The sequence below is a fragment of the Myripristis murdjan genome, chromosome 20 (genome assembly GCF_902150065.1).
Source record: "Myripristis murdjan chromosome 20, fMyrMur1.1, whole genome shotgun sequence".
In the NCBI taxonomy this organism is placed as follows: Eukaryota; Metazoa; Chordata; class Actinopteri; order Holocentriformes; family Holocentridae; genus Myripristis; species Myripristis murdjan.
In genome coordinates, this window is record NC_043999.1 from 25,224,516 (window position 1) to 25,249,108 (window position 24,593).

The 24,593-nt window shown below is 38.6% G+C and overlaps 1 protein-coding gene across 1 annotated transcript; it reads left to right on the forward strand.

Annotated features, from left to right (window-relative positions):
- The first annotated feature begins 209 nt into the window (after positions 1–209).
- abcd3a (ATP-binding cassette, sub-family D (ALD), member 3a) lies at positions 210–24,593 on the forward strand. Its single transcript, XM_030079329.1, has 23 exons — positions 210–378; positions 2,460–2,496; positions 2,630–2,728; positions 4,729–4,817; positions 7,600–7,669; positions 8,450–8,547; positions 9,357–9,480; positions 11,982–12,038; positions 12,165–12,307; positions 12,436–12,505; positions 12,595–12,664; positions 17,030–17,127; positions 17,327–17,418; positions 17,793–17,884; positions 18,510–18,582; positions 18,673–18,736; positions 18,860–18,937; positions 19,061–19,126; positions 19,673–19,762; positions 19,884–20,003; positions 20,848–20,952; positions 21,475–21,531; positions 22,120–24,593. The coding sequence occupies exons 1-23, from the start codon at positions 269–271 to the stop codon at positions 22,195–22,197; spliced, it is 1,980 nt and encodes a 659-aa protein (XP_029935189.1). The 5' UTR covers positions 210–268; the 3' UTR covers positions 22,198–24,593.

Genomic DNA, 24,593 nt, shown 5'->3' on the forward strand with positions numbered 1-24,593 from the left:
TATATAATGATAACTCAAGATACTGAGCCAGTTGTACGTTATTGTACGTTGATATCCTTGAGCACACTGCATTTTCATATTGTACAGTACAAACACTGTGTAATCTGCATATGGAACACAGCTTGGATGGTTGCCAGATGGAGGGCACGTGATAGCTAAAGTCACCCTCGCTCAAACACGGGTCTTTGCTTTTACGAGGAGCACTTGAAGGCAGCGTCACTCCCAGCATGCACTTGATGGAACAGTAACTGGTCGTTGTGTCGGAAACATGGCAGCCGTCAGTAAATACCTGACAGCGAAAAACTCCTCCATAGCGGGCGGCGTTCTGCTTGTTTTATACCTGCTCAAACAGAGGAGACGGGCGGCCAGGTACAACGGGTAAGTGGCGGAGCAGGGCAGAGTACGGGGGTTCGGTTTGAAACGAAGCAGCTGCGTTTTTGCGGTGTTTTTCGGGATGCTAGCTAACGTAGCCGCCGCTAATCGTCGGCTCTGACAGGTGACAGCAACCTGCAGGGACACTCCTGCCAAGAGAGCAAAGTCAGAGCAGAGTCCGTCTGTGTGCGGAGGCGACTGGAAATCATGCGGGGCCATAGTGCTCACTGAAGCCGCTCACATCTCCCCATACAGACACACAATGGACGCCTTTGTGGTTCGGACAGAAGCAGGAGGAGCAAGCTGCCTAACCGGACTCATTCACAATGAGTTTATAAAGTTCATGTTTTTGTATCGCCGAGTCACATAAAGTTGAGCTGTCGGTTAAAAGCTGACGGTTAGGTGTGAAAATGTCTGATGCCTGTGACAATACTGTACCCCAGGAAAGTAATGTGGTGCTTAAGGGAATAAGGGTCTTCTAAATCCTATTTTTCACACGTACGAAGTAGACTTGCACGATATGGCCATAATTTCATACATCGATATTTATGCCTAATATCTCGATAGCGACACAGTATACGATATGACCATGGGTTGACACCTATTTGAAATTTGAAGTTGAGCAACAGTGAAAATTAAGCCGTCTTCTAAAACAGCACAGTGATACCAGCTGGATGTAGTAAATTCAGCTTCTTCACAGTATTTTATTGATCAGAACAGACAAATCAATGGCTTAGGTTGCTTTAAAGTAAATTATAAAAATGAAAATCAAACATTTTGCTGCAGCCACTGCTTGGGCACAATGCTTCAACAATAGTTTAATTGTAGCAACAGTGAAAATTAAGAGTTCTTCAAAGAAAAAAAAAAAAAAAACTATAATAATACCAACTGGATGTAGAAAATGCCGTTACTTCACAAAATATTTCTTCAGTCAGAACAGACGAATCAGTGTCTTAGGCTAACCCCTCTATTCTATGGTACTAGAGTGTTGCTGACAGACCATTCCTTTTTTATGACTTTTTACTCTTATTTTTCATTGAATTGATTTGAAGTAGAGATATGGTATCGTGTGAAACTTAATGAACTAAGCCATGTGTTGTACCAAGCATGCATGCTAAGTTGTCAGCAAAGGAACTAAATATTGCTGAGTTAAATTTTGGTGAGGGAAAAACTGGCATTTTCAGCTGGTCCCTTGACCTCTGATGTCCAGATATCTGACTGAAAATGGGTTCTCTGGGCAGCCATGGCTCTCCCCTTTGCAGACATGCCCACCTTATGCTAATCTCATGCAGCTTGGACCACAAACCCTGCAGTCCAAATGTGTTCTTGTGGCCTGTTGTAAAATAGTGTATTTGTGCAGACTGAGGCCTAAACAGTCTTGGAGTTGCATCAATTGGGTTTGACTGGAAAGCTGAGACTCTTGTGGATTCAATGAGCCACATTTGATTTATGTGTAATGGTGTTCTTCCCCACAGGAGACTTATTGTAGTGAGAACATTTTTTGAAACTTGATATTAGTGTATAAAATGACCAATAGTGACCTCTAGAATAATCACCGCCTCATGAAACTTTTACAAACTAGAGGAGAATTCAGAAAACAAAAATCACAATAAATGATAGTATCAAATCACAACCCAAGATGTGCATATTGTCCCAGCCCTAATAACAACTTCTTTATTGAAGAAGGACATGCCCTGGAAAATATTGGTTTAGATGTGACTGAATTGTCAGGAGCCATGTTTAAAATCAGCATACAAAAAAGCAACACCAAGTTTCAGCTTGCAGAATTGATTTTGTCACATTGAAATCCATTGTCACACTGTGGTGGTATTGAGCAGTGAGAACCAGTTTTAGACATTAATATTTTATTGATCTAAGTGCTGCTTGATAAATTTAATACATGCCGAACTGAAGAGTGACTAGCCTACTACTGATTCACAAAAGGTCTTCCATTATAGTTTATGTTTTACTAAAAGCCAGTATTTAGATAGCAGTGTTTGGCTATACATTGTTACATCATCTGTATAAATCTTACAAGGCAGGTCAGTTCCAGTCAGTCTGAATAAAGTGGTCCTTTCTTGTTTCAGTAAAAAAGGAGGCTCGGAGCTAGTGCTGAACAGTGAGGTAAGTTAAAACTGTTTGAAGCTGAGGTTTCCACAAGGCATATGAAGCTGTTACAGAACTTGTTAATTATTGTAAATTATTAGTTGTGGTGGCCTTGAGTTATTAGCTGCTTTTGTTGCCTGTTTTCATACAGAAAGATGTCAAAAAAGACAGAGCGGCCGTGGACAGGGTCTTCTTTCTCCGAATCATGCGCATTCTGCGGATCATGGTGCCTCGATTCTTCTGCATGGAGGTAGGTCACGTTGACTGCTGTTAGCTTTTGATGCCTTTACTATATCATTTATGTTTTCAGCAGTTATTGTCCACATTAACCAAATTTTCACAAAAATGCTTGCTGCTGCTGTTACATCACATCCAGACATGAACACGTGGAGGTTTGCCAGCTAGGCAAGAGGTCACCACTAGATAAGCAGTGAAATCTTGAAGTGTACTCCAAGACAAGACTTTGGCAAGGTTAACCTTGAAGTAATTACCACCACTGTCCAGGTTATTCAGATAGATTGGAGGTAGTGGAAGGTGTGTGTGTGTGTGTGTGTGTGTGTGTGTGTGTGTGTGTGTGTGTGCGCGTGTGTGTGTGCGCGTGTGTGTGTGTGTCTGTACACGTGTGGTTGTCTGTCTGTTTGTGTGTACCTGTGTGTGGCTGTATGTGTGGCTGTGTGTGTGGTTGTGTGTGTGGCTGTGTGTGCGGCGTTGCAACATTTTTACACACCTCTACTCATTAACTCATTCCACCGGGATAGTCTCCCTGCTGGCAGAACCAGACAGACTGGTTCAACTCTAATTGCTATGCTAATGAACCAAAAGTCTCTTTGACCAAGAACCAGACTGACCATGTCGGGCTGTGCAAATTATGCTATAATTAGGTTGTCACGATTATTTGAACTGAGGACAGTTAATTTACATATTCATTTGATATCATAAACTAAACTTCATACACATTTCATAGTGTGGTGGCTACCGGTTTGACTCTTTCACTGCTTTAATCATTTTAGATCAAGTTGTTAGTTAGAACTCTGCACTACAGTCCACAAACGGCCCACAACCAGCTTGTGTCCAGCCTGCAAAAAAAAAACCTTAAAAATGCATACATTACAGAGTGCCTGCCAACAGTCCTCAATGAAATACCTGACAACTTTTATCTTCTGCGAATACACCCACTCTATACAGACCTGTGTTGTATTTCTTCTGTTCATGGGAAATGTCGATTGACACTGTTGGATTTATGAGGAGTGTGGTATCAGAGGTCCTGTTCAGATGTGGTGTTTTGTATCCCGATATATCCAGATTGTATCTAGATTCAGTTGAGATGGATTGTAGTTCACACGTTGCATTAAAAATGAGTCTTGAGTGACCATTTGTGTTGGGATACCGTTGTCTCCCTCTTTGTGGAAATACTTACTGCATCACTTCCTCTATGATATCAAATCCATTCATTTCTGCACCTGAGGCTGTGCACAAAACCAAAACCATACAGATTCAATACAGAATGGTATTTTATGGAATTTTTGAGATATTGTGGGCAACACAGGGTTGTTCACTTATGCGGACGAACCAGTGGACAAGGTGGTCCTTCAGCCAGGGACACATGCATTCACACTACAAAACATATTATGACTAAAGTGTCCCAGGCTACCTCCAAATGTGGCTTGAGTGATCAGATCACAATGCATCTTGAGAATATTTTGAGTGTATTCAGACACATATTTAGTGCTGTCCATTTGTCATTGAATCACCCAAGATGGATGTAAATGCCAGGTCTAAAAAGCTCCAAAGTGCACCAGTACTACTGATGTTCCAAAAAACCCAGTATAGGTACTATTTACAAAATTTTGGCATTGACTTTGTGTCAAAGTATCAATTCTTGTGACTTACCTAAGGGAACATTAGTGAAATTTCTACTGAAGGCTACTTCTAAGACCAGATCATACAGTATTTTCACATTTTAGTAGATGTTTAGAAAAGAATGCGTGTCTTGGCCATTGGCCACCTACAGGTTAAAACATTTGGAAAAACGAATTCATAATGTAATAATAATTAATTGTTTAGTTACAGTATATTTGTCTTACAAGCCATGGTCAAAACATTGTCTTCTCTGGAGTCTCTTCAGGGATTCTCTGTCTTCCTTGAATACATGCTGGCACAATCAAGGGTATGGCTACCAAAACAGGATGTAGGTTTTTGATCTCCAGTGTCTCTACTAACTGTTCTCTGTGATTGTCGGCATCACCACAGACAGGCTACCTAATCCTCATTGCGGCCATGCTGGTGACCAGGACCTACTGTGACGTGTGGATGATCCAGAACGGCACCATGATTGAAAGGTCAGACTCTGCCTTCACCAACGCTTCTACATGTTGAAGCAATATACAGTTACCAATTATCTGCCGGTTCTTGAAGGAATACTTTATTCAGTGCACTCAGTTCACTTCATGCATGAGATTTGTATCAGGTATTCACAGTGTGCTGCCTTTAATCACTGATCAACAAGGTTTCACTTGTAAACATTTGTTGTAAAATACATTCAGAAGAATTAGCCATAAGAGGGTCCATGCTTCAACAACAGCAAAACAAAATCAAAAGTTCCATTTTAAAGCTCATACCCACAAATATGTGTGTTTAGGAAGTCCTGAGCATACACCTGGATAGTGGAGACATGGATTATACAGCATGAAGAGTGTGCTCTTTAAACAAAACCTTTGATATTGTTACACTGTTGTGAAGATGTGAGCCCTGTTTTGTTTTTTTCCAATGGATCAGACATGTCCAGTGTTTTTTGAAATATGGCATCTTTTTAATATAAACTAGGCAAAAAAAGTTCTGCACTGCTTTTTCAGTCTATAATTTCTCCCCTTTATTTATACCCAATAGTGTTGTATCTTATACCGTTGTAAAGCCTGATTCGTCCTCTTTCCAATGAGATACAAATTGTAAGGATCCTGCATTTCTGGAATGAGTGACACCGGTAATTGTGTGGGAAGCGACCAATTTTTTTTTTTTTTTGAGAAAATCCCCTGCAGTATTTTTTCAGTTGATCATTTCTCCCATTTAACAATACCGATTGGTGTTGTCTTTTATACCGTTAGAAAGCCTGATTAGTCCCCTTTTCAATGAGAAATAAGTTGTAAGGATTGTCAATCGATTGGTATGACCAACATGGCTAAATGGTATTGTTGAAATACCGATTGGTATGGGAGAAATGATCAACTGAAAAAATATTGCAGGGGATTTTCTCAAAAAAAAAAAAAAAAATTGGCCGCTTCCCACACAGTTACCGGTGTCACTCATTCCAGCAATGCAGGATCCTTACAAGTTCTCATTGGAAAGAGGACGAATCAGGCTTTACAACGGTATAAGATACAACACTATTGGGTATAAATAAAGGGAAGAAATTATAGACTGAAAAAGCGGTGCAGAACTTTTTTTGCCTAGTATAGAACAGGGCTAGTAGTACAATAGGCATCATACTTTACCGATCACAGTATTGCTTGGACGTTTGATGATGTAGTATTATTGTAGAAGGGACTCATACATCATGTAGTGCTGTTTCATTGCCCTTGCAGGTACTGATCACTTTGTCTTGATTCTCCACAGCGGTATTATAAGCAGAGATATCAGTCTATTCAAGAGGCACTTTTATTCCTACATTGCTGTCATACCCGGGGTAACTGTTCTTCACATGGTTAACATAGACGTGGAAAACCAACCCCGTAAAACCACTAACATTGTGGTTTTTAACATTATCCTTTTTAATAGTGTTGTGGTGTGTTGCTCAACCCTTAACATTGCCTTAGGTTTACACTTCTTTCCAAGCCATAACACTGACCGGTGGATCACATAAGGTGGCAGAAAATTGGCGTGCAGTTGTGGCAAAATCATCATTGGGAAGGGAAGTCCACTGAATTTATGCTTGGAAATGTTATTCAGTCTTATATCAGTCTCATATCAGTCTTTAAAACTAGGAAAAGGCAACACTTATGCCATGTCAAATGTTAAATCCCAGATGATATCTAGTCTTATCACAGTATATCACAGTATTGATGTAATAAAGATATGCTGCCCAGCCCTTCATTCTACATCAAAAGAGAGGTATGTGTTATCAGGAATTTAACATTGTTTAACAAAGTTTTAGCAAATAAAATGAAGCAGAGTAGAAAGAAAATGTTCAAAATAAATATTTCTACAAGTATGAAGCTTTATTAGAACAAGGCACTACCCTGCTGACTCCACTGAGACCTGCTCAGCAGAATAAATAACAATATGTAATATACATGCTACATAATTACATGTAAGCAAACATACAACTGGAACTGTATCAACCTGAAATTCCAGTCAGCAGGATGGGGTTTTAGTACACCATTAACTCGTGCCAATTGTTACCTGCTATATAAATAATCATGACTTAAATTTAAGCCAGAAGCTGATACTGTTGGCCCACTAAGAAACTCCCAACAAATTAGCAACATTGCCTATAGCATATTGACAGCTAATTTTTATGTTCAAGTAAAATAAAATGTCTTAGATTGTTGGAACAAATGTAACTATTACTAACAAACCTATCATTTTGACATCCTGATTACAAAATGCGCACTTCTTTTTGGGTGTTAAATGTAGGGCAAAGCAGTCACATTGAGGCTTGTATCACTCAGTTTTGCAACCAGATACACTTGTGTATCTGGTTGCATAACGATAAGAAGAAATATTTTGCATACAAATGATGTGATTAGGAAGGAGCGGAGAGCAAAATTGGAAACTTAAGGACCTTAAGATTTCTACATCCTTAAAATCATGGTATAACTCATTATCAGAATGACAGCTACAGATTGTGTATCTCGGAGACAATGAGAATAACATTCAAACATATAAATTGAGTGGCAAGCCCATGTTAAGCTGTGTCAGGACTCCACTGATTTCATTTCTTTGATGTTATGAAGAGAATACAGAATCCTTTGATGTCTAGGATCATTTTTTAATTCTTTGATAGCTATCTACCATTTTTGTATTGGCTCTACAAGAAAAGAGGATTAAGTTTCTTTTGCCTCAGAATTTGTCCCAGTTTCCCTCCTGACAATGTTTGCTCATCCTTGTGCATGTTGTGGTTTGCAGTGCAATTATCGGTCGGTCAACAAAAGATTTCAAGACCTACTTGTTCAGCTTTATCAAATTCATGCCACTTGTAAGTTTGCTTTTTTGTTGACTTTTATTGATATTACACTCTGTAGTCAAGAGTGCAAATTAATTGTAGAGATATTTACTTTGGTAGATGAATTCTTTTCTCCCAATTTCTTCAGAGCCTCATTTTTATTGTATGAAGAATTTACAGAGGAGACCTGATAATCTAACCTTAAAGAGTATCTAAACCCAAAACTCCAATCCCAAATCTCTGTGAAGCCTGGTATCTAATGGTGAAAAATGGGCTGCCTGGTTTTAGGTAGCATGTGATGCCATCACCCACAGAGACAAATAGGTGGCAACATCAATCAGTGTTAGAGCTTCACAGAGATTTGGGTACAGGGTTTAGTTAGTCTTTAATAGTTTTTTGTTTTTTAATTAACATTTCTGTTTTCTACTATGTAATCTCTAATTTCTTGGTGATCTTTTTCTAATTATTTTCATTGCATAGTTTCATGCTTTCATCAGACTTCTTAACTTTCATTTGATCATTCTATGCATGAGTAGTAACTGCTTACATCAGCATTGACGTGAGCAGTAACACTCTGTAAGTTCTAGTTACCTGAATGTTAATTGGTGAATTTGCACTGCAGTACTAAACTAATTTGCATGGTTTTGTCAAATCCTGGCCTTAACCTCTCTTAGAATAGAATTGGAAAAAGTAATAATTCACCAATCAGCATGAACACATCTATTTAGAACATAGATGTTGTAATAGCCATGCTGAAGCAGAGAGCTCTTGGTGATATTTGTACATGATATGTGTATGACTGGCCAATTTCAGATAGCCTTGGTGAACAACTTTTTGAAGTTGGGCCTGAATGAGCTGAAGCTAAGGTTCCGTGAGAGGCTCACCAAGCACCTCTACGACCAGTACCTCCAGTAAGTTCTACTACCATAAACAGGCATCCTACAAGACTGAACTGGCTGCATTCATGTTACGGAAACAATTGTATGAGCAGCTTGACTGTTAAAGCAAAGTTGAATTTTGGTAGAGTGTTGGCTTTTATAGTTACCTGGGTGTTATGAGTTCACAGTCCTAGTTTCTCTGTGCTCTCCTGTGCTGCTAATCCACAATACAGAATTTCTACCTATTCACCTCCATAGTGCAGCAGAACATCTCCCAAAATAATCTTGGATCGACTTTATAGATAAGAAAATATCAAGAAAAGAGACATATAATTTTCTCATAAAATGGGCACCAGGACTTGTTTTCTATGTTTGCACAATGTTTGTGGTCAGCTATGCACTAAAATAATTATTTTGGGAGATGTTTTGCTATGGAAGTTAATGTAGAAATATAAATACAGTATTGTGGATTACAGGGGAGCACAGAGCAACTAATGAGGATATTTCAGCACCTTGTGGGCTCTTATCACCTCCAGATAACTGCAACCCAAAACTCAAACTGATGTAGCTGTGAAGTAACCCTGATTGTAGTTTTCTGTCCTTTGGTTGCCTCTAATAAGCCTTTTACCAGTTAAATCAGTCATTATTTGTTACACTTTCATTGTTAAAGACTCAAACGTCTGCACACTGCACTATCAAGTCTTGTACAGTTTAATCACATCAACCAGAAAAATCGTATTGGCAGGTCTAATTTGGAGCACTGCAGCATGATAAACTCAGGGTTGCTTCTTGATTTATTTATTCTCTGACAAGTGTATTCATTCTATGATGTGGCTCCTCAGAGGTTACACATACTACAAGATGGGTAATCTGGACAACCGGATAGCCAATGCGGATCAGCTGCTCACCCAAGATGTAGAGAGGTTCTGCAATAGTGTGGTGGACCTCTACTCCAACCTCAGCAAGGTACCATGTTCTGTTGGTTATCATCTGAGAAATGCTCTTTTACTTTATTCCCCAAAGTGAGATGGTTTCTAGAAATTTAAAATGACTGGATTTTAGGACCGTAGTATACTCTGCAGCTGGCTCCAATCCCAGTTCAGTATCGCTGATGATTCCCAGCTAACACAGAGCTTTGGCCGTCTCCATCCAGGAGTAGTAGACTCATTTCCCCCTCTGCAATCACCTGCAGTTCTTCTGCACTCTCAGTATCTTCACCCTCTTCTAAGTTGTCTTCTCAGTTGGGCAACAGACCTTGCTCTTTTCAGACTTGCAAAAGTAGTCCCGCTTAAAGTAAATACGAGTCCCCTCAAATCTAATCACTGAGAGGGAGGGGGGTTTCCTGAAATAATTGCTGTCTGGCACGACTGTACCTCCCTCTTTCTCTCTTACGCTCCTTTGAAATTTGCCATACAGTGTTGAGCCCTCAGCATGTTCATATGTTTTAAATAATGCTATTAAAAGCAATAATCCTCTAACCAAATTTCTTTGCTCACTGTTCTTTTTCCACTACAGTCCATCAAAGTAGCTTTACAAGAACTAGAAACTCAAAATAAGCTCTAAAACTAGAGGAAATACCTTGAATAATCCAACTACATCAAACTATTCTTCAAAAAACATATTTATTGTAGTGTCAACAAAAAACAAAGCAAGATATGGCATCAAATAGTGACATACAGTATATATTTGAGCTGTACAGTTTCCCTTTTAGATCAAATAAGAAAATGAAATGAAACCATGCCACAAAATAATGCAACTTAAAATGCAAAAAATAGATATCTATCTAGAGAAAAACTCAAAATATCAGTAAAATATGAACTATTTCTGACATTAATATCCTGACAGACTTTTTGAAAGAATAAAAAGCTCAGTATTTGCTCCTCCTGTGGTCTCTCCTCTCTCTCCCTCACTGTCCTGCACTCGCTTCAGCTTGGAAACAATCATTAGCTGTTAGCTTAAACTATACATATTATACATTTTTAACACTTAAAAACACACTATTTTACATTTATAATTAGCACCGCTTGCATTGTGCTTTCATTGAATATTACTTTATTATTCAAAATTATTTATTAGTGTTAACAATGTTTTTTCTGGGGGGGGGGACAACTTTATGGATGGAGGGGTCTTGTCCCCCCCGACCCCTCCGGGATTTCCGCCTGTGCCACTATGGACCGCAGATTTGCCTTGTTGTTTTGGGGGGTTTTTTTACAAGGGAGTGGTGGACTGCCATAATAATGGTCGGGTGACATTTGTCCCAGGTGTCACATTGTTACACCCCAGAATCATCAAGAGTTACAGAGAATAAAAAAAGGACATAATTCTGATTCTTGCCGCATGGATATCAAAGATATGTATCTTGCGTTTCCCAAAGATTTTGGGTTAATGTTTAAGCCACATTTTAGGGTTGTCAAATAGTATGTAAAATATTGGCCAATTGTTCACTTTTACTGAACAATATAGAGGTCTCAAGGGTTATTTTCTGTGCCATTTGGAATTAATTGGCAGTGTAGGAGCCTGAGAGGTATAGCAAATTAAAAAATGTCAAGAAATGTTATTAAATGTTATAAATATCAAATAAAATTCAAGAGACAGAAAATCACAGACAGAAAATGTAAAAAAAAAAATGTAATTTGTGCTGAAATTGTTACAGTACTCCCTTTACTGGGGCGCAGAGACACTTGGCAATACATCAAACTGTAAATTAATGAATCTCTGTCTGTGTGTGTGTGTGTCTGTGGTTCGTTTATCTCTGTAACCGTACATGTGATCGACTTCAAACTTGGCAGGTCGCTGAGTGTTGAGTATTTATGGTTCAGAAGCTGCAAAAATCGGTTTTATATTATTCTTAACGTGATGTTGATGGACCACGAAAGGTGGAACTCAAATTCAAGGGCAGCACAACGTCTGGACAGTCTACAGCACGCACAGTCTGCAGTTTTGAAACGGTCGCAAGACACAAGAATATTCACGTCAGCTGCAAAGTGCTTAAAAAAAAAGATCAAAAATAAAACAATAAAACAGCACTAAAACAACCATAAAACAAAAAAATGTATATATTGAAATACATTGAAACTGACAGATATGGAAGATGTTTTTTTTTTTTTTTCTTAAAGAATGCTTTGAGAAGAGATTTAAAAGCAGACTTAATCCCAGCAGGTAGGTAGGTTCAGGACAGAAGTGTCTGAACAGAGCACTACTCCTTGATATCCTTCAATTAGCAGTGTCCTGCCAAAGTCAACAAAGGAAGCAATGCTTTTAAGTTCTGATATATGCAAGAAATACACAACTTAAATCCTTTTGTTAGACATTAGACAATAAAGTGAATGCAGATCCATAATGCCATTTTCCGGCAAGCAATATATACCAAACTGAGTTATATGCAGCCCTCTAAGAATTCCTCACACAGGCCTTACAAACATATTTTTAAAATACTCTTTTAAATTTCTCTCTTCTCTGTTTTCCAGCCTCTCTTGGACATCGGCCTGTACATTTTCAAGTTGACAAGTGCCATTGGTGCCCAGGTGAGCAGTTTACCTTCATGTCAGACATATTCTCCATACTAAATAGAAAGTGGCATCACTGTGTTTGTGTTTGTGTGTTTGTTTGTTTGTTTGTTTATTTGTGTGTGTGTGTGTGTGTGTGTCCAGGGTCCAGCCAGTATGATGGCCTACCTGCTAATCTCAGGTCTGTTCCTGACCAGACTCAGGCGGCCCATAGGGAAGATGACAGTTGTTGAGCAGCGCTATGAGGGGGAGTACCGCTATGTTAACTCTCGCCTCATCACCAACAGGTCCTTGCTAGCTTCTTGCTAACACACCAACATCCTTGCTACTTTCTGACGATATATTTTTGTATGTATACACTATTTTCATGCTTCTCCCTATAATGTGTGTGGATATTTTGTCTTTATGTTTTAAGTGAGGAAATTGCCTTCTACAATGGAAACATTCGGGAAAAACAGACGATTCATGCCACTTTCAAGAAACTGGTTGGTGCAAGTCCTGAACTGAAAATAACTCATTATCTTGTGTTTTTTACCATCTACAAAACATGAGCAATTTCATTTTACCTTGACAGGTTGACCACTTGCACAATTTCATCTTCTTCCGCTTCTCCATGGGCTTCGTTGACAGCATAATTGCCAAGTGTAAGTGAGCATACTTCTCCCATTATGTGATAATATTTGGCTTGTGTCATATGTTTTTCTTTGTTTGGGCTTACCATACCAAGGATCAGGGATGTTTCTTCAACTTACACCCTTTAATATTACTGAATAATAATAATACACTGCACAACATTCTGTAATTACAAAATGCTGTTAATTCATCTTTACAGGAAAGTCAAATTTTTAAAAGTAGAGAATCATTAAAGAGATCTTAAACTTGACTTTGTTACTTTGTAGCTCTCAGCTTACTGCATAAAATAGCCCATATTCAACAGTCCTATGATTAAAGAGTCCTTCAGTTATATGCAGATTTGTGTGTAGAAATTAAGGGGCACATATAAATAGACTGCAGAGTCTAGGCAACTTCCTAGAAAAATGTTTTAGAAAATCAGGCATTTTACTGCAAGTACATATTGTTAGAAATAAATACACAAATACACAAAATTTTAAGTTATAGTAAAGGGGCATGAATTTTCACTCAGGTGTGGTGACACAAGAAAATCCAATTCGAAGGCAGACACAGGGAATTGACCATGCTACAAACAAACCCAAGTATCTGATGATGGCAAGATAGCCAAGCCTCAAAGGGTTTAGAGAAATTAAGACTTATAACAAAAACTTCAGAGCTTTTCAGTCGAAACAGAAAATCTATGAAGTGATGTAAATGGCATGTGGCTGGAGCTACAGGCAACAACCAACAATATTTGAGACACTGAACAAAGAATAAATGACCTGGAAGAGTGAGAATTGAAACAAGGTCTTACAAACAAGGTCTTAATACAGTAAATGAAAATGAGTATAAGGTGGAGCATCTGAAGAAGAAATCCAGACAAACCAGCACCTGAATTGATCTAATAAAATAGGGAGCAGAGGTCTGATATGGTAGGTTTCATTAAAAGACTCATCAGAAAAGTTGGAAATGTCACCCGACCCTTATTGTGGCAGTCCACCACTCCCTTATAAAAAAAAAAAAAAAAAAAACAACAAGGAAAATCTGCGGTCCATAGTGATGCAGTTCCTACTTGACAAAAAGTCCTACACAGAGCGAGGGCAAAGACAGTGATTAGATTTGAGAGGACTCGTATTTACTTTAAGCGGGCTACTTTTGCAAGTCTGAAAAGAGCAAAGTCTGTTTGCCCAACTGAGAAGACAACTTAGAAGAGGATGAAGATGCTCAGAGTGCAGAAGAACTGCAAGTGATTGCAGAAGGGGAAATGAGTCTACTACTCCTGGATGGAGACGGCAAAAGCTCTGTGTTAGCTGGGAATCATCAGCAATACTGAACTGGGATTGGAGCCAGCTGCAGAGAATGCAACTGGTATATGGCCAGTTCTGTCTAAAAGGAGGCATGGGTAGGGAAGAGGAGATGGGAGGACAGCCAAACTCCTAAGAGAGCTCAGAGGTACTGTTTCATGAATGAACAGCCCCATTATTACGATTGAATTAGATGGGTTTCATATAGCCTTACCCTTTTAAAGCAACCCATTAGGTTTTGTTTTGTTTTGTTTTGACAAGGGGGCTGAGGAATAAAAGTCAAGTGCAATCAAAAAGGACTAGAAGGACATGAGCTAAAAGCACAATATTGACTTTTATCTTATAATGGGACTTTCTTCTTTACTTGTTTTTTTCCTTAGACGCAATATGGTCAGGAATATGTATATGAAGTGCTGGACAAATAATGCCACATTTTTATGTCCTTCATATTTGTCTTTTTTGTTTAAAGACTTTTGGTGGTAGGGTGGAACAGATAATGGTGTAAAGTTAGTTTAATGGCTAAGTTAATGGCTAGATCACTGGATTTATGACAGTTACAGATCTATAATATAGGTTTTATTTCTTGCACAGATATTTATCTGCCTCAAAAATACAGGTATATCTGCTTTTTGACAGTGAAGAGTTCATTTTTAGGACTCAGCAAACAATGTATTTTGTTAGGATATGGGAAGGTACCAAGAAAAAGATTTAGACACTACCTGAGAGAGTGGAAAGAGCTCTGGCTTTCACAAAGCGGAAGTATACTATGAGAGTAGAGTGAAAGCTGCCAAGATCTTGGCCTTTAAATTGGGAGGGGAAAAAAAAAACACAAACAGGATCAAACATTGGCTTTCTCAAGAATAGAACTTGGGAAGAAGAATTGCTGCCCAGATGATGACAAATTTTTTTGATTTGAATCTAAATTAAACATTGGACTTCCCACAGGTAACCACTGTGCAGAATCAAAGCCTCATTAGATCAATGACTGAGATAATAAATGCAATTCAGAAACTGAAAACAGGAAAGAGTCCAGGAAGAGATGGCTTTACCGGTAGAATTCTACAGGGAATTTAGGAAAGAACTGGTTTCTTCTCTTTCAACCGGGCACTAGAGCATAGAATTTGGACAAATACTTGGGGTAACTCTATTATCCATCCAAACCCTTATTTAAAAAGGGAGGGCCCTTGAGAGCCTGCTCTCTTTTTCAAGGACGACCTGATTACAACAGGCATTATCACAGCAATACCTAAGGGGGCCAGGTATCTCACTGAGTGTGGAGCCATAGGCCTATAACTTTGCTTAATGTGGACCAAAAATCTTAGGTAGTAATATAACAGAAAGATTCGCAAAAATCTTGCCAGTTTTCATAGACAGATCAAATAGGCTTTATTGCAAACAGGTAATTATCAGATAATGTTCTCACTTTGAATATATGAGAATATACACAGAAAACTGATGTCCAATCACTTATCCTTACTTTAGACATAGAGAAGGCTTTTATTGAGTCTCCCAATCCTTCATTTTGGTAGAAATTTTGTCTTCCATGAGACATTTATTAGATGGTTGCAGGCAATGTATGGGATCTCAGAAGTGCAGGTCACAGTTAATGCAACCCTCTCAAACTGCTTTGAGAGGAGAGAGAGACAGGCAGATCCCCTATCTCCATTAGTCTTTGCGCCATGTATTGAACCATTAGTAACAAATATTAGACAAAAGGAAGAAATACAAGGTATACAGGTAGCAGGTATTTCTCATAAATTGGCATTATATGCAGATGATGTAATTTTGTACTTGAGCTTGAAAGAACTCTACCAGTGTTGATGAGTTTGATAAAATAATGTGGTCTAGTAGTAGCTTTTAACTTTGGAGACTCTCCAATGAATTTAAAAAAATGTTTTAGAAACAGTGTCTAAAAAGGATTTGAATAGATAGATGCCATAAGAATGAATGTACTCTTGCCCCCATACATTAATCCAACAGTATTTGAAAGATGGGATTGAATTCTGGGCGAAATTGTATGGGACAGCAAAAAACAAAGGGTTAAAATGAAAACACTTAAACAGGCTAAAGGGAAAGGAGGATTAGCCCTTCCTAATTTACAGAACTATTATTATGCAGACTAAATTCCATCATTAAGAACATGGTCAAATGATAATCCATTACAAAAATTACTACTGTTTAGTGGACAAGGATTAGAAAAAATGTATACAGTTAAGATCTGGAACATAGTTGGGTGCCCGGTGGCTCACCGTGTACAGTGCATATAAAACTAAGGCCAGAGGCCTGGGTTAAAATCTGGCCCAAAGCCTTTGCTGTGTGTCATTTCCTCTCTCTGCCTTGTTTTTCCTGTCTCTTTCCACTGTAACTGTCTAATAAAGCAGAAATGCCCCCAAAATAGCCTGTAACCAAAAATAAATAAATAAATAAATTTAAAAAATTAAAAATAGCTAGCGGATGATTTGGTCATATTGTTAGAAATAAATCAAGACTGACTGACTTTGCTCCAAACAAAAATGATGGTACTTCTCGAATATGGGCAGGAAAAGGATTGGGCTTATGTGGACACTTTATGAACAATAAAGTTGTTTTGACATTTGAATCTTTTCACACAAAAAAAAACAACCCACCATTAACATTTTTATAGATACTTCAAGGTTACAAGTTGTATTGATTACAATGCAGTGTGAAAGAATGCATTTTAGGGTTTTCGGATCTTTATCCTATGGTTCAGTACTTATTAACAGTAAAGTATAACTGTTTAGTAGTCAAGCACCAAATTTGATATATATATATACTCTATCTTGGAGAATAAGATTATGTTTGAAAAGGATTATTCAAAACTGAAATGGGATAATTGCATATCTCGTTAGCTCAGTAGTAGCTGAAGTATGAGTATCTATAGAACTACTACTACAGCACGGCAGTTTCAGATGAGGTGCTTTCTTACTCCTGATCAGCAAAGTAAATATAAATTGTCTGCAACCCCAAAGTGCTGGAAAGAACATGGGGAACTCCATGAAAATTATAGCCATAAGTTTTGGTTGTTAAGCCGTTCTCATGTGTGTTCATTCTTGGCATGCTCCTCTCTTCCAGACCTGGCTACAGTGGTGGGCTACCTTGTGGTCAGTCGGCCATTCCTAAACCTGTCCCACCCCCGACACCTACAGAGCACACACTCTGAGCTGCTAGAGGTCAGAACACACATTTTTAATGTGAAAATTGGATTCCAAAGCCTGCTTTTAAATGCTTTAGTTGGTTTTGGCTGAAAATTATGTGGTCATGCTATTTTATGCACAATACAACCTATTTTTATAATACTGTGACACAGCTAAAAATTAATGTGACATAATCCTTTAGAATTCTAGTAATGTTGTAATGTTTGGCCTGAAGGATTACTACCAGAGTGGAAGGATGTTGCTGAGGATGTCCCAGGCCCTGGGCAGGATTGTACTGGCTGGCCGAGAAATGACTCGCCTCTCAGGGTGAGCATAAAATTAGTAATGATTATAATAATCTTTGTTTCACCGCCTTTGACAGTTATAGAATGTCTTACAAAAAGCGTGAAAATGAGAAGAGAAAACCCAGATAAAAATGGTAGAAGCACTACAAACAGACAAAGTCAGAAGTATAAAGTAACTTGAGGTTTAAAAACAATTAAGCAGTTGTATGGTTACACGATAATAGTCAAAGAATCAAAGTGAAAAATATTCTGTCTATATTTCTCTCACACACTAGCAGAGCCACGATACGGTAGCTGAGATGAATGAGTTTATCCACTACTTAATTTACCACCACAGCTTGGATTGTAATGTATTGTCTCTGCTCATTGGATTTATGTCCATGTCTCTACTTCCAGCTTCACAGCTCGTATCACTGAACTTATGAAAGTCCTGAAGGAGCTTAATGCTGGTAAATATGAACGCACCATGGTCTCCCAGCAAGAGAAAGGTAAGGATGACTCTCAAACACATGAAAATATGTTTAATTTGCAGTAATCGAAATTGCCATAAATGAGGATTATTAAGGCTCAACTGATAGAAACCTGGAATAAGAAGAGCATTCATTAGCAAACACATAAGAACCATGTAGACCCAGGCAGTTACTCAGTTACAGTAATTGCCTTGTCCACACATTTGTACACTGAGCCTCACATATCAAACTTTAGCAGAAATGGACAATGTGAGAATGATGTACATGCTGCACATCTGATTTATCAAATTCATGCAAAGGCCTTGAACGAGATCAGATTGAGAAAAAAGCCTCCAGTTGGTACAGCAAGCCTGCACACACACGTCTGCTCAAATCTGCTGACATGCATTTGGTCATACTGATACTGATTGCTGTCAGTGAAATGACTGTACATTCATTTTACACTCAGATTTAATCTTATGCTAGTACGCTAGTGGGCATGAGGCCCGTTGAGTCTAAATGGTCCTCACTTAAATTGTCCTTCTGCAATTTTTAAAACTACATTTAAAAAGCTGTTTTTTGGATTTTTACTTTTTAAATTGAATGATATAGAGGATTGAGTGATATGCCTTGATTAAGTTTTGGTTAAATTGGTTTACCTTAGAATCAGATGCTGCAGACAAAGTCATATTGGTACCTGGAAGCGGCCGGATTATCAACACAGACAACGTCATCAAGTACGTATCACCCCTACATATATGTACATCAACATCAGCATCATTTTCCTGTTCTCTACCTTGCCTAAAAGCAACATGTCTTTTTTGCAGGTTTGACCACACTCCGCTAGCAACACCCAATGGGGATGTCCTAATCCGAAACCTCTCATTTGAGGTAAAGCTTTTGTTCTCTTTAGCTAACAGCTAAATTGAATAATGAGATCATCTTTCTTAACTACTCACTTTATTGCAAATCTCTGTTGTGTCTTAAGAATTTCTCATTTTTGTTTCTGTGAAGGTGAGATCTGGCACCAATGTTTTAGTATGTGGACCAAATGGCTGTGGAAAGAGCTCTCTCTTCAGGGTCCTTGGAGAAGTAAGTTACCTTTTATGCACTGATAATTTTTTTTATCACTTACCCTGAATTAGGAAAAAATACAACTGTAGTTTTTGAATATAAAGTTACATATGTTTTTGTTTTGTTTTGTTTTGTTTTAAGCTGTGGCCTCTGTTTGGAGGTCAGCTGACCAAACCTGAGAGAGGGAAACTCTTCTATGTTCCACAGGTAAAAAAAAAAAAAAACATACACTAACACTACACACTAACACTACTAATTCTTGTGTTATAGCTGCAGGTTGTCCAGAAATGCACAGAAAGTAGACTACAGAATATATATCCATCAACACTAGGAGAGAAATGTGTTTTATTTTTCTAAAGATACTAAGATGGTAAACATGTAGAATCACTGATATGGTCCTCTAATGGTGTGGTCCAATTCACCGTCTTGGCATTTAATGTATTAATTGGGAATATCATAGTATGTATGATTTTCATAGATATAGTGTCTTCTTTGAGCATCACCTTTTATTAAAATGACAAAGTGGTTAGATTAGAAATATGGTACATGTCATTAGTTTACAGTCTTATAAATCTAACCAAAGAATGTTAAATTTGTTATTCTATCATAATTAATATAATCAAATGACAGATGTGCTCTGTCTTTTTATCAGGAAGCTCTCCTCCCAATGTTTCTACAAAAAACAGGAATCCTTGCTAGCTTGCATATTATGGGGACTGATGTTGCAGTCTGACCTGTGTTGTGTTTGTCCAGAGACCCTACATGACCCTGGGCTCTCTGAGGGACCAGGTGATCTACCCAGATACCTATGAAGAACAGAGAAGGAAGGGCATCTCGGATCAGGTGGGACACGACGCACAAGAACAAATCAAGTCTTAGTCTTGATGTTTCTGCTTAAGTGCCAGTCTCATGTGTTTGGTTTGTGTGTGTGTGTGTGTGTGTGTGTGTGTGTGTGTGTGTCCAGGTGTTGAAGGAATACCTGGATAACGTTCAGTTGGGTCATATCCTGGACAGGGAGGGCAGCTGGGACACAGTCCAGGACTGGATGGATGTCCTCAGTGGAGGGGAGAAGCAGAGAATGGCTGTAAGTACTTAGCACCCCTTTTATTATCAGATTTTTGGATCTCACTCACTGTGTGGCTTTACGTGAGACTGGTTACCACTACATCTTACCAAAGAGTCCAAAAACACAAAATATGGAAAAGAGTATTTGTTTAGTAATACATGGAAGCTGAACTTCAAAACAAAAGCTCCCCATACACTTGCCTTACTCACAGAATTGTACCTTGTTCACACCATGCTGGAGCCATAGCTTCCATGGGACTTGACAGGCTATGGAGAGATGAGACTTGAGTTTTCCTGAGAGTATTTCTTCCTTTTCTTATGCTCTGGACTTGCTAACAGCTCCCTGAAGCAGAAGTGCTCTCTTAACTTCAGGGACTGAACGGAAGTGTGGTTGTGGGCAAGGTTATGGCACATCTGTAAATCTTTAACAGCTTTGTGCTACAACTTGTACTGCAACTTAACTAATGTTGCTGCTAACATATTGAAAGGCTAACACTGGCCTTTTATATGCTAATTTTAATCCTCAACAAAGGATTAAGTTTACTTAAAACAAAGCACTCTAGTCAGTCTTTGTTGTAAAATAACAGGAAACCAGGGAATTATAATTTAATCCTCTGCCAGCTAGCCAAAGCACTTTGAATTGAAATGTGAAATAGCAAAATTGATTTTCTAACTGGCCCATAAATGTTGTGTAATAAAGCTGTGCAGTATTGTAGAGCACTACAGGCTCTAAGACACAGCAGCACAGGGGAATCCTAGAATTCCTTGCTAGTAAAATACTTAGTGTTGTCCTACTTTCTGTTTGGTTGTCATATTGGTCGCAGTACTTTGTTTAATAAAGGCTTGTGTTTATGTGTGCGTAGATGGCCAGGCTGTTCTATCACAAGCCCCAGTTTGCCATTCTGGATGAATGCACCAGTGCAGTGAGTGTGGATGTGGAGGACTACATCTACAGCCACTGCCGGACGGTAGGACCAAAACCCCACATTACACACCGAATCATATCTTTTATATACATGGCTTCAGTCTAGTCCCAGATAGAAAATATTTTTTTCCTTATTCTGAATTCACTAAACCTTCACGCACCAGCCAGTCAACAATAATCCTTGTACTGAACAGGTTTTCCAATCCAAATATAGATCATCTGAATACATGCCAGTTGGCATTATTGAAATACAGTGGATTGCTGATCCAAAATCCATCAAATGATCTGTATGCATGCTAAAATCTTAAAGTCTAGAGAGACTTTGAGAAGAGACTAATGAATAGACAAAAAGGACTAAAGATTTCCCATAAACCATGTTGCTTCAAGTCCACCCTCCCACTCCTTGGATTTATTTGCTTTACTTAGCATCAACTTTTTCAAGGTTTTGGGTTCGATTTGTTCAGAAAAGGGGTAGTTTTATGAAGTTCAGTCAAGGATGTATCCACCTTATTTAAGTGGAAAAATTTCAAAAGCTGATGACAAGTTATTTTGTTTTGGTCCATAGGTTGGCATCACCTTGTTCACTGTGTCCCACAGAAAGTCACTGTGGAAACACCATGAGGTAAGCTCCCAGTGCCATCCATGCTTTCCTGCTGCTGTATTTATCAATAGAGCTGCAACTGGAATTACCACCTCTCAGTGTAGTTGATTGAACATGTAAACACATCTGAATGCACAAATACATAGTGATTATCCTCATACACATTGTGATTAATCAGGTGCTATGTTTAAAAGCAAGGTTGTAAAACAGGTTTTGAACAGTGTGATGGAGAGGACAGATTTCATATAAGATTTCATATAATCTGGTAGACTAAGAGCATGAAAGCTGCTTTACCAGCTTTGGTAGCTTCTTTTGGGATCTTGAGGAGGCCAGACAACCTGAGAGAATCTAAAATAATCCTTGCCGTCTTATCATACATGTATAGCATGAGCTTGCTGTGTAACAGTAATTATCATATGTGTTCCTTATTTAGTTATGCATCAGGACCATCGATGATCCATAGTTCTGTGGATGAAACAGCAATAAATTTGAATTGAGGATTGCAACATGTTTGACTGTTTCATGCACATTCTACCTTCTTGTTAGTATACTCCTGCCTTTAGACGCCACGTGTAACTGACTGTCATCTTATCTCTGTCTGTCATAAAGTACTACCTCCACATGGATGGGAGGGGGAACTACGAGTTCAAGCCCATCACAGAGGAAACCGTGGAGTTTGGCTCCTAATTGACTGGCAGCGGCAGCCACATTCACTGCGTTTCTGACAAAACCAGTCCACTAATTATCTGCACTCAAAACAGAAGTTGTAACTGAAACCTAGACATTGCTGTTTTTAATCAATTCTAACTTTGTTTTCCAGTCTTTTATTTAAAAAGAAATAAATTTAGTCCTGATTAATGATTTATTTGTTCAAGGTGATTGTAAATAATTTATGTTGGCCATTTTGCATTGCACTAGGCCAACCATGGAGATTGGTGAGAAGAGGCAAATCTAGTCTCATGTTTGCATCATATGCCTGCAAACTAAATCCTATATCATACTGGTAAAAGGCAAGTTAGCTTGAAGGAATATTTTGATTTCATTCTTGGCAAGCTCAACACCTTAGTCGCCATCACAGCAGGTTCCACAGGTTTGTGTCATTCAGAGGACAATATTAGCTATATGTAAGTGTAACATGATGCTACTTAGACATGCACTTGGTAGAAATGATCGCTGCCCCTGTGGGGGTTAACTTTTCATAAAACTGGATCTCCACCATGCGTGTTGACTTACCTTGGCCCTACACATCTGGACAGAAACAGTTCCAAAAGTCCAGCTATGTAAAAAGTCAGTTTCAAAGTGAAAATGACAACACTTTTTGTCTGTGTATGCATGTGTCTGTCTGCAGCTAATATTGGATACTACTGGGCCTATTACCCTAATATTTTTTGTGGACAGTTACAATGTATGACCTGTATGATGTAGGACCTCTCATGGTTGCATATTTTCCCTTCCCTTCGTAGGCGGAGAAATGGCTGTTTTTTTTGCAGAGCAGGTCCGAGCAGGGGAGATACCGAGGCAGTGCCTACGTATCTTCCCCTCTCCAGTGCCAAAAAAAAAAAAAAAAACTGTTGGGGAGTTGGCACTCAGTTGAGGTTCTTGATCATACAGCAATAATGGTGCACAAAACATATAAGGCAGACAGGCCCAGTAGTATGCAAGATTAGCTGCAGACAGATACACACACGACTTAGCACATGATCCCATCCCGGCTGCCGCCTGGCAGAGATAATGACACTGGTACATAAACTGCAAATCTAGATGGTGGTGGCCAGTGACCAAAACTAGCTTGTTGCCCTTGCATCAGACGTGCTTCACTGGATTTTCAACTCCACAGGAAAGTTAACTATTGTCAGAAAGATCCATTCTTGTCACATAGAAAAGTGGGGCATCAGCTTTAGTATTGTATTAAATTCTGTTGTCTAATGCTGTTAAGATGAAGTCTAATAAATGTTTTGTTTGTTTTTTGTTTTTGTTTTTTTTTTAGGATAGAATAGGTGTTCTTGAATTTGGGATAATACAAATTGAAAAAGATTGGACTAGGGTTTATGAGAGACATATGAACCTTGGAACTTGCTCAGAAGTGCAATGATGGCTGGTCTCAGTTGATCACACCGGCACATGAATATGCAGACTGGCAAAAACCTTTCCTCAACCCCTTTGCCATTACTCAGCAGTTGCCTCTTACTCTGTTTTTGTCTGTTTTTGTTCGTGTAATATAACACTATTCAAAGTCCTTTTTGGAAATGTAAAGAAGAGTGTGTAGAACTCATGGTTTATATGGACGATGATGGTATTATGATGTGACGAAAAGCGCATGCACCTGCAATAAACTGTAAGAATAATGCATTTTCATTAAAGAGAGAACATTTTCCTTTCCCCAGTGTGTGATGATGGAACGGTATGTGTGCCTTACTATGTGTAGTGAGTAAATGATCAGCTCTAATACTGTGAACCAATCTAGATGATGTTTGTGGAATTTGGGTTAAAGGTCACTTTCACCTGACAGAGTAGATACTTCTGTTTTTCATATGCAGACTTGCAGGTACAGTAAGAGATTTTAAATACAATGATAAATGATCTGGGAAATTCAGGGAACATTAGGTCATGGAGCTGCACCAGGTTCATTTTGGAACAGTATCTGCTCCAGAGCCTCAGCTAATTGTCTAATCTTAATCGGGTTATCCCTAACAACATGCATTTCACTAACCAACAACAGGCAGTGAGACTCACTTAAAGTTTAGCCTTCTAATCAGATGAACAGAGAGCTTTGACCTTTGTCCGTCCAGACACAACTCTGCTACAGCAGCTAGACCCGAAAAAGCTCAAAATAATCACTGTTTAGCAGGGATTTCTCAGTTGAGTTCCAGTGCATGTGGTTTTACTGTTTGAATATGTTTTTGCAAATATACATTTAGAACTTTACTGCCAGTGAATCCCTTAAAAAAGCAAACATGTATTAAAAATGAGATTAAATTGGTCTATACACAAATTGCAAGATTCTGTACTGTCACTGAGTATTTTACCTTCACCTTTGTTGATCATAACCCTGCAAACAATAAAGAATCTGTTGACATCTTGAA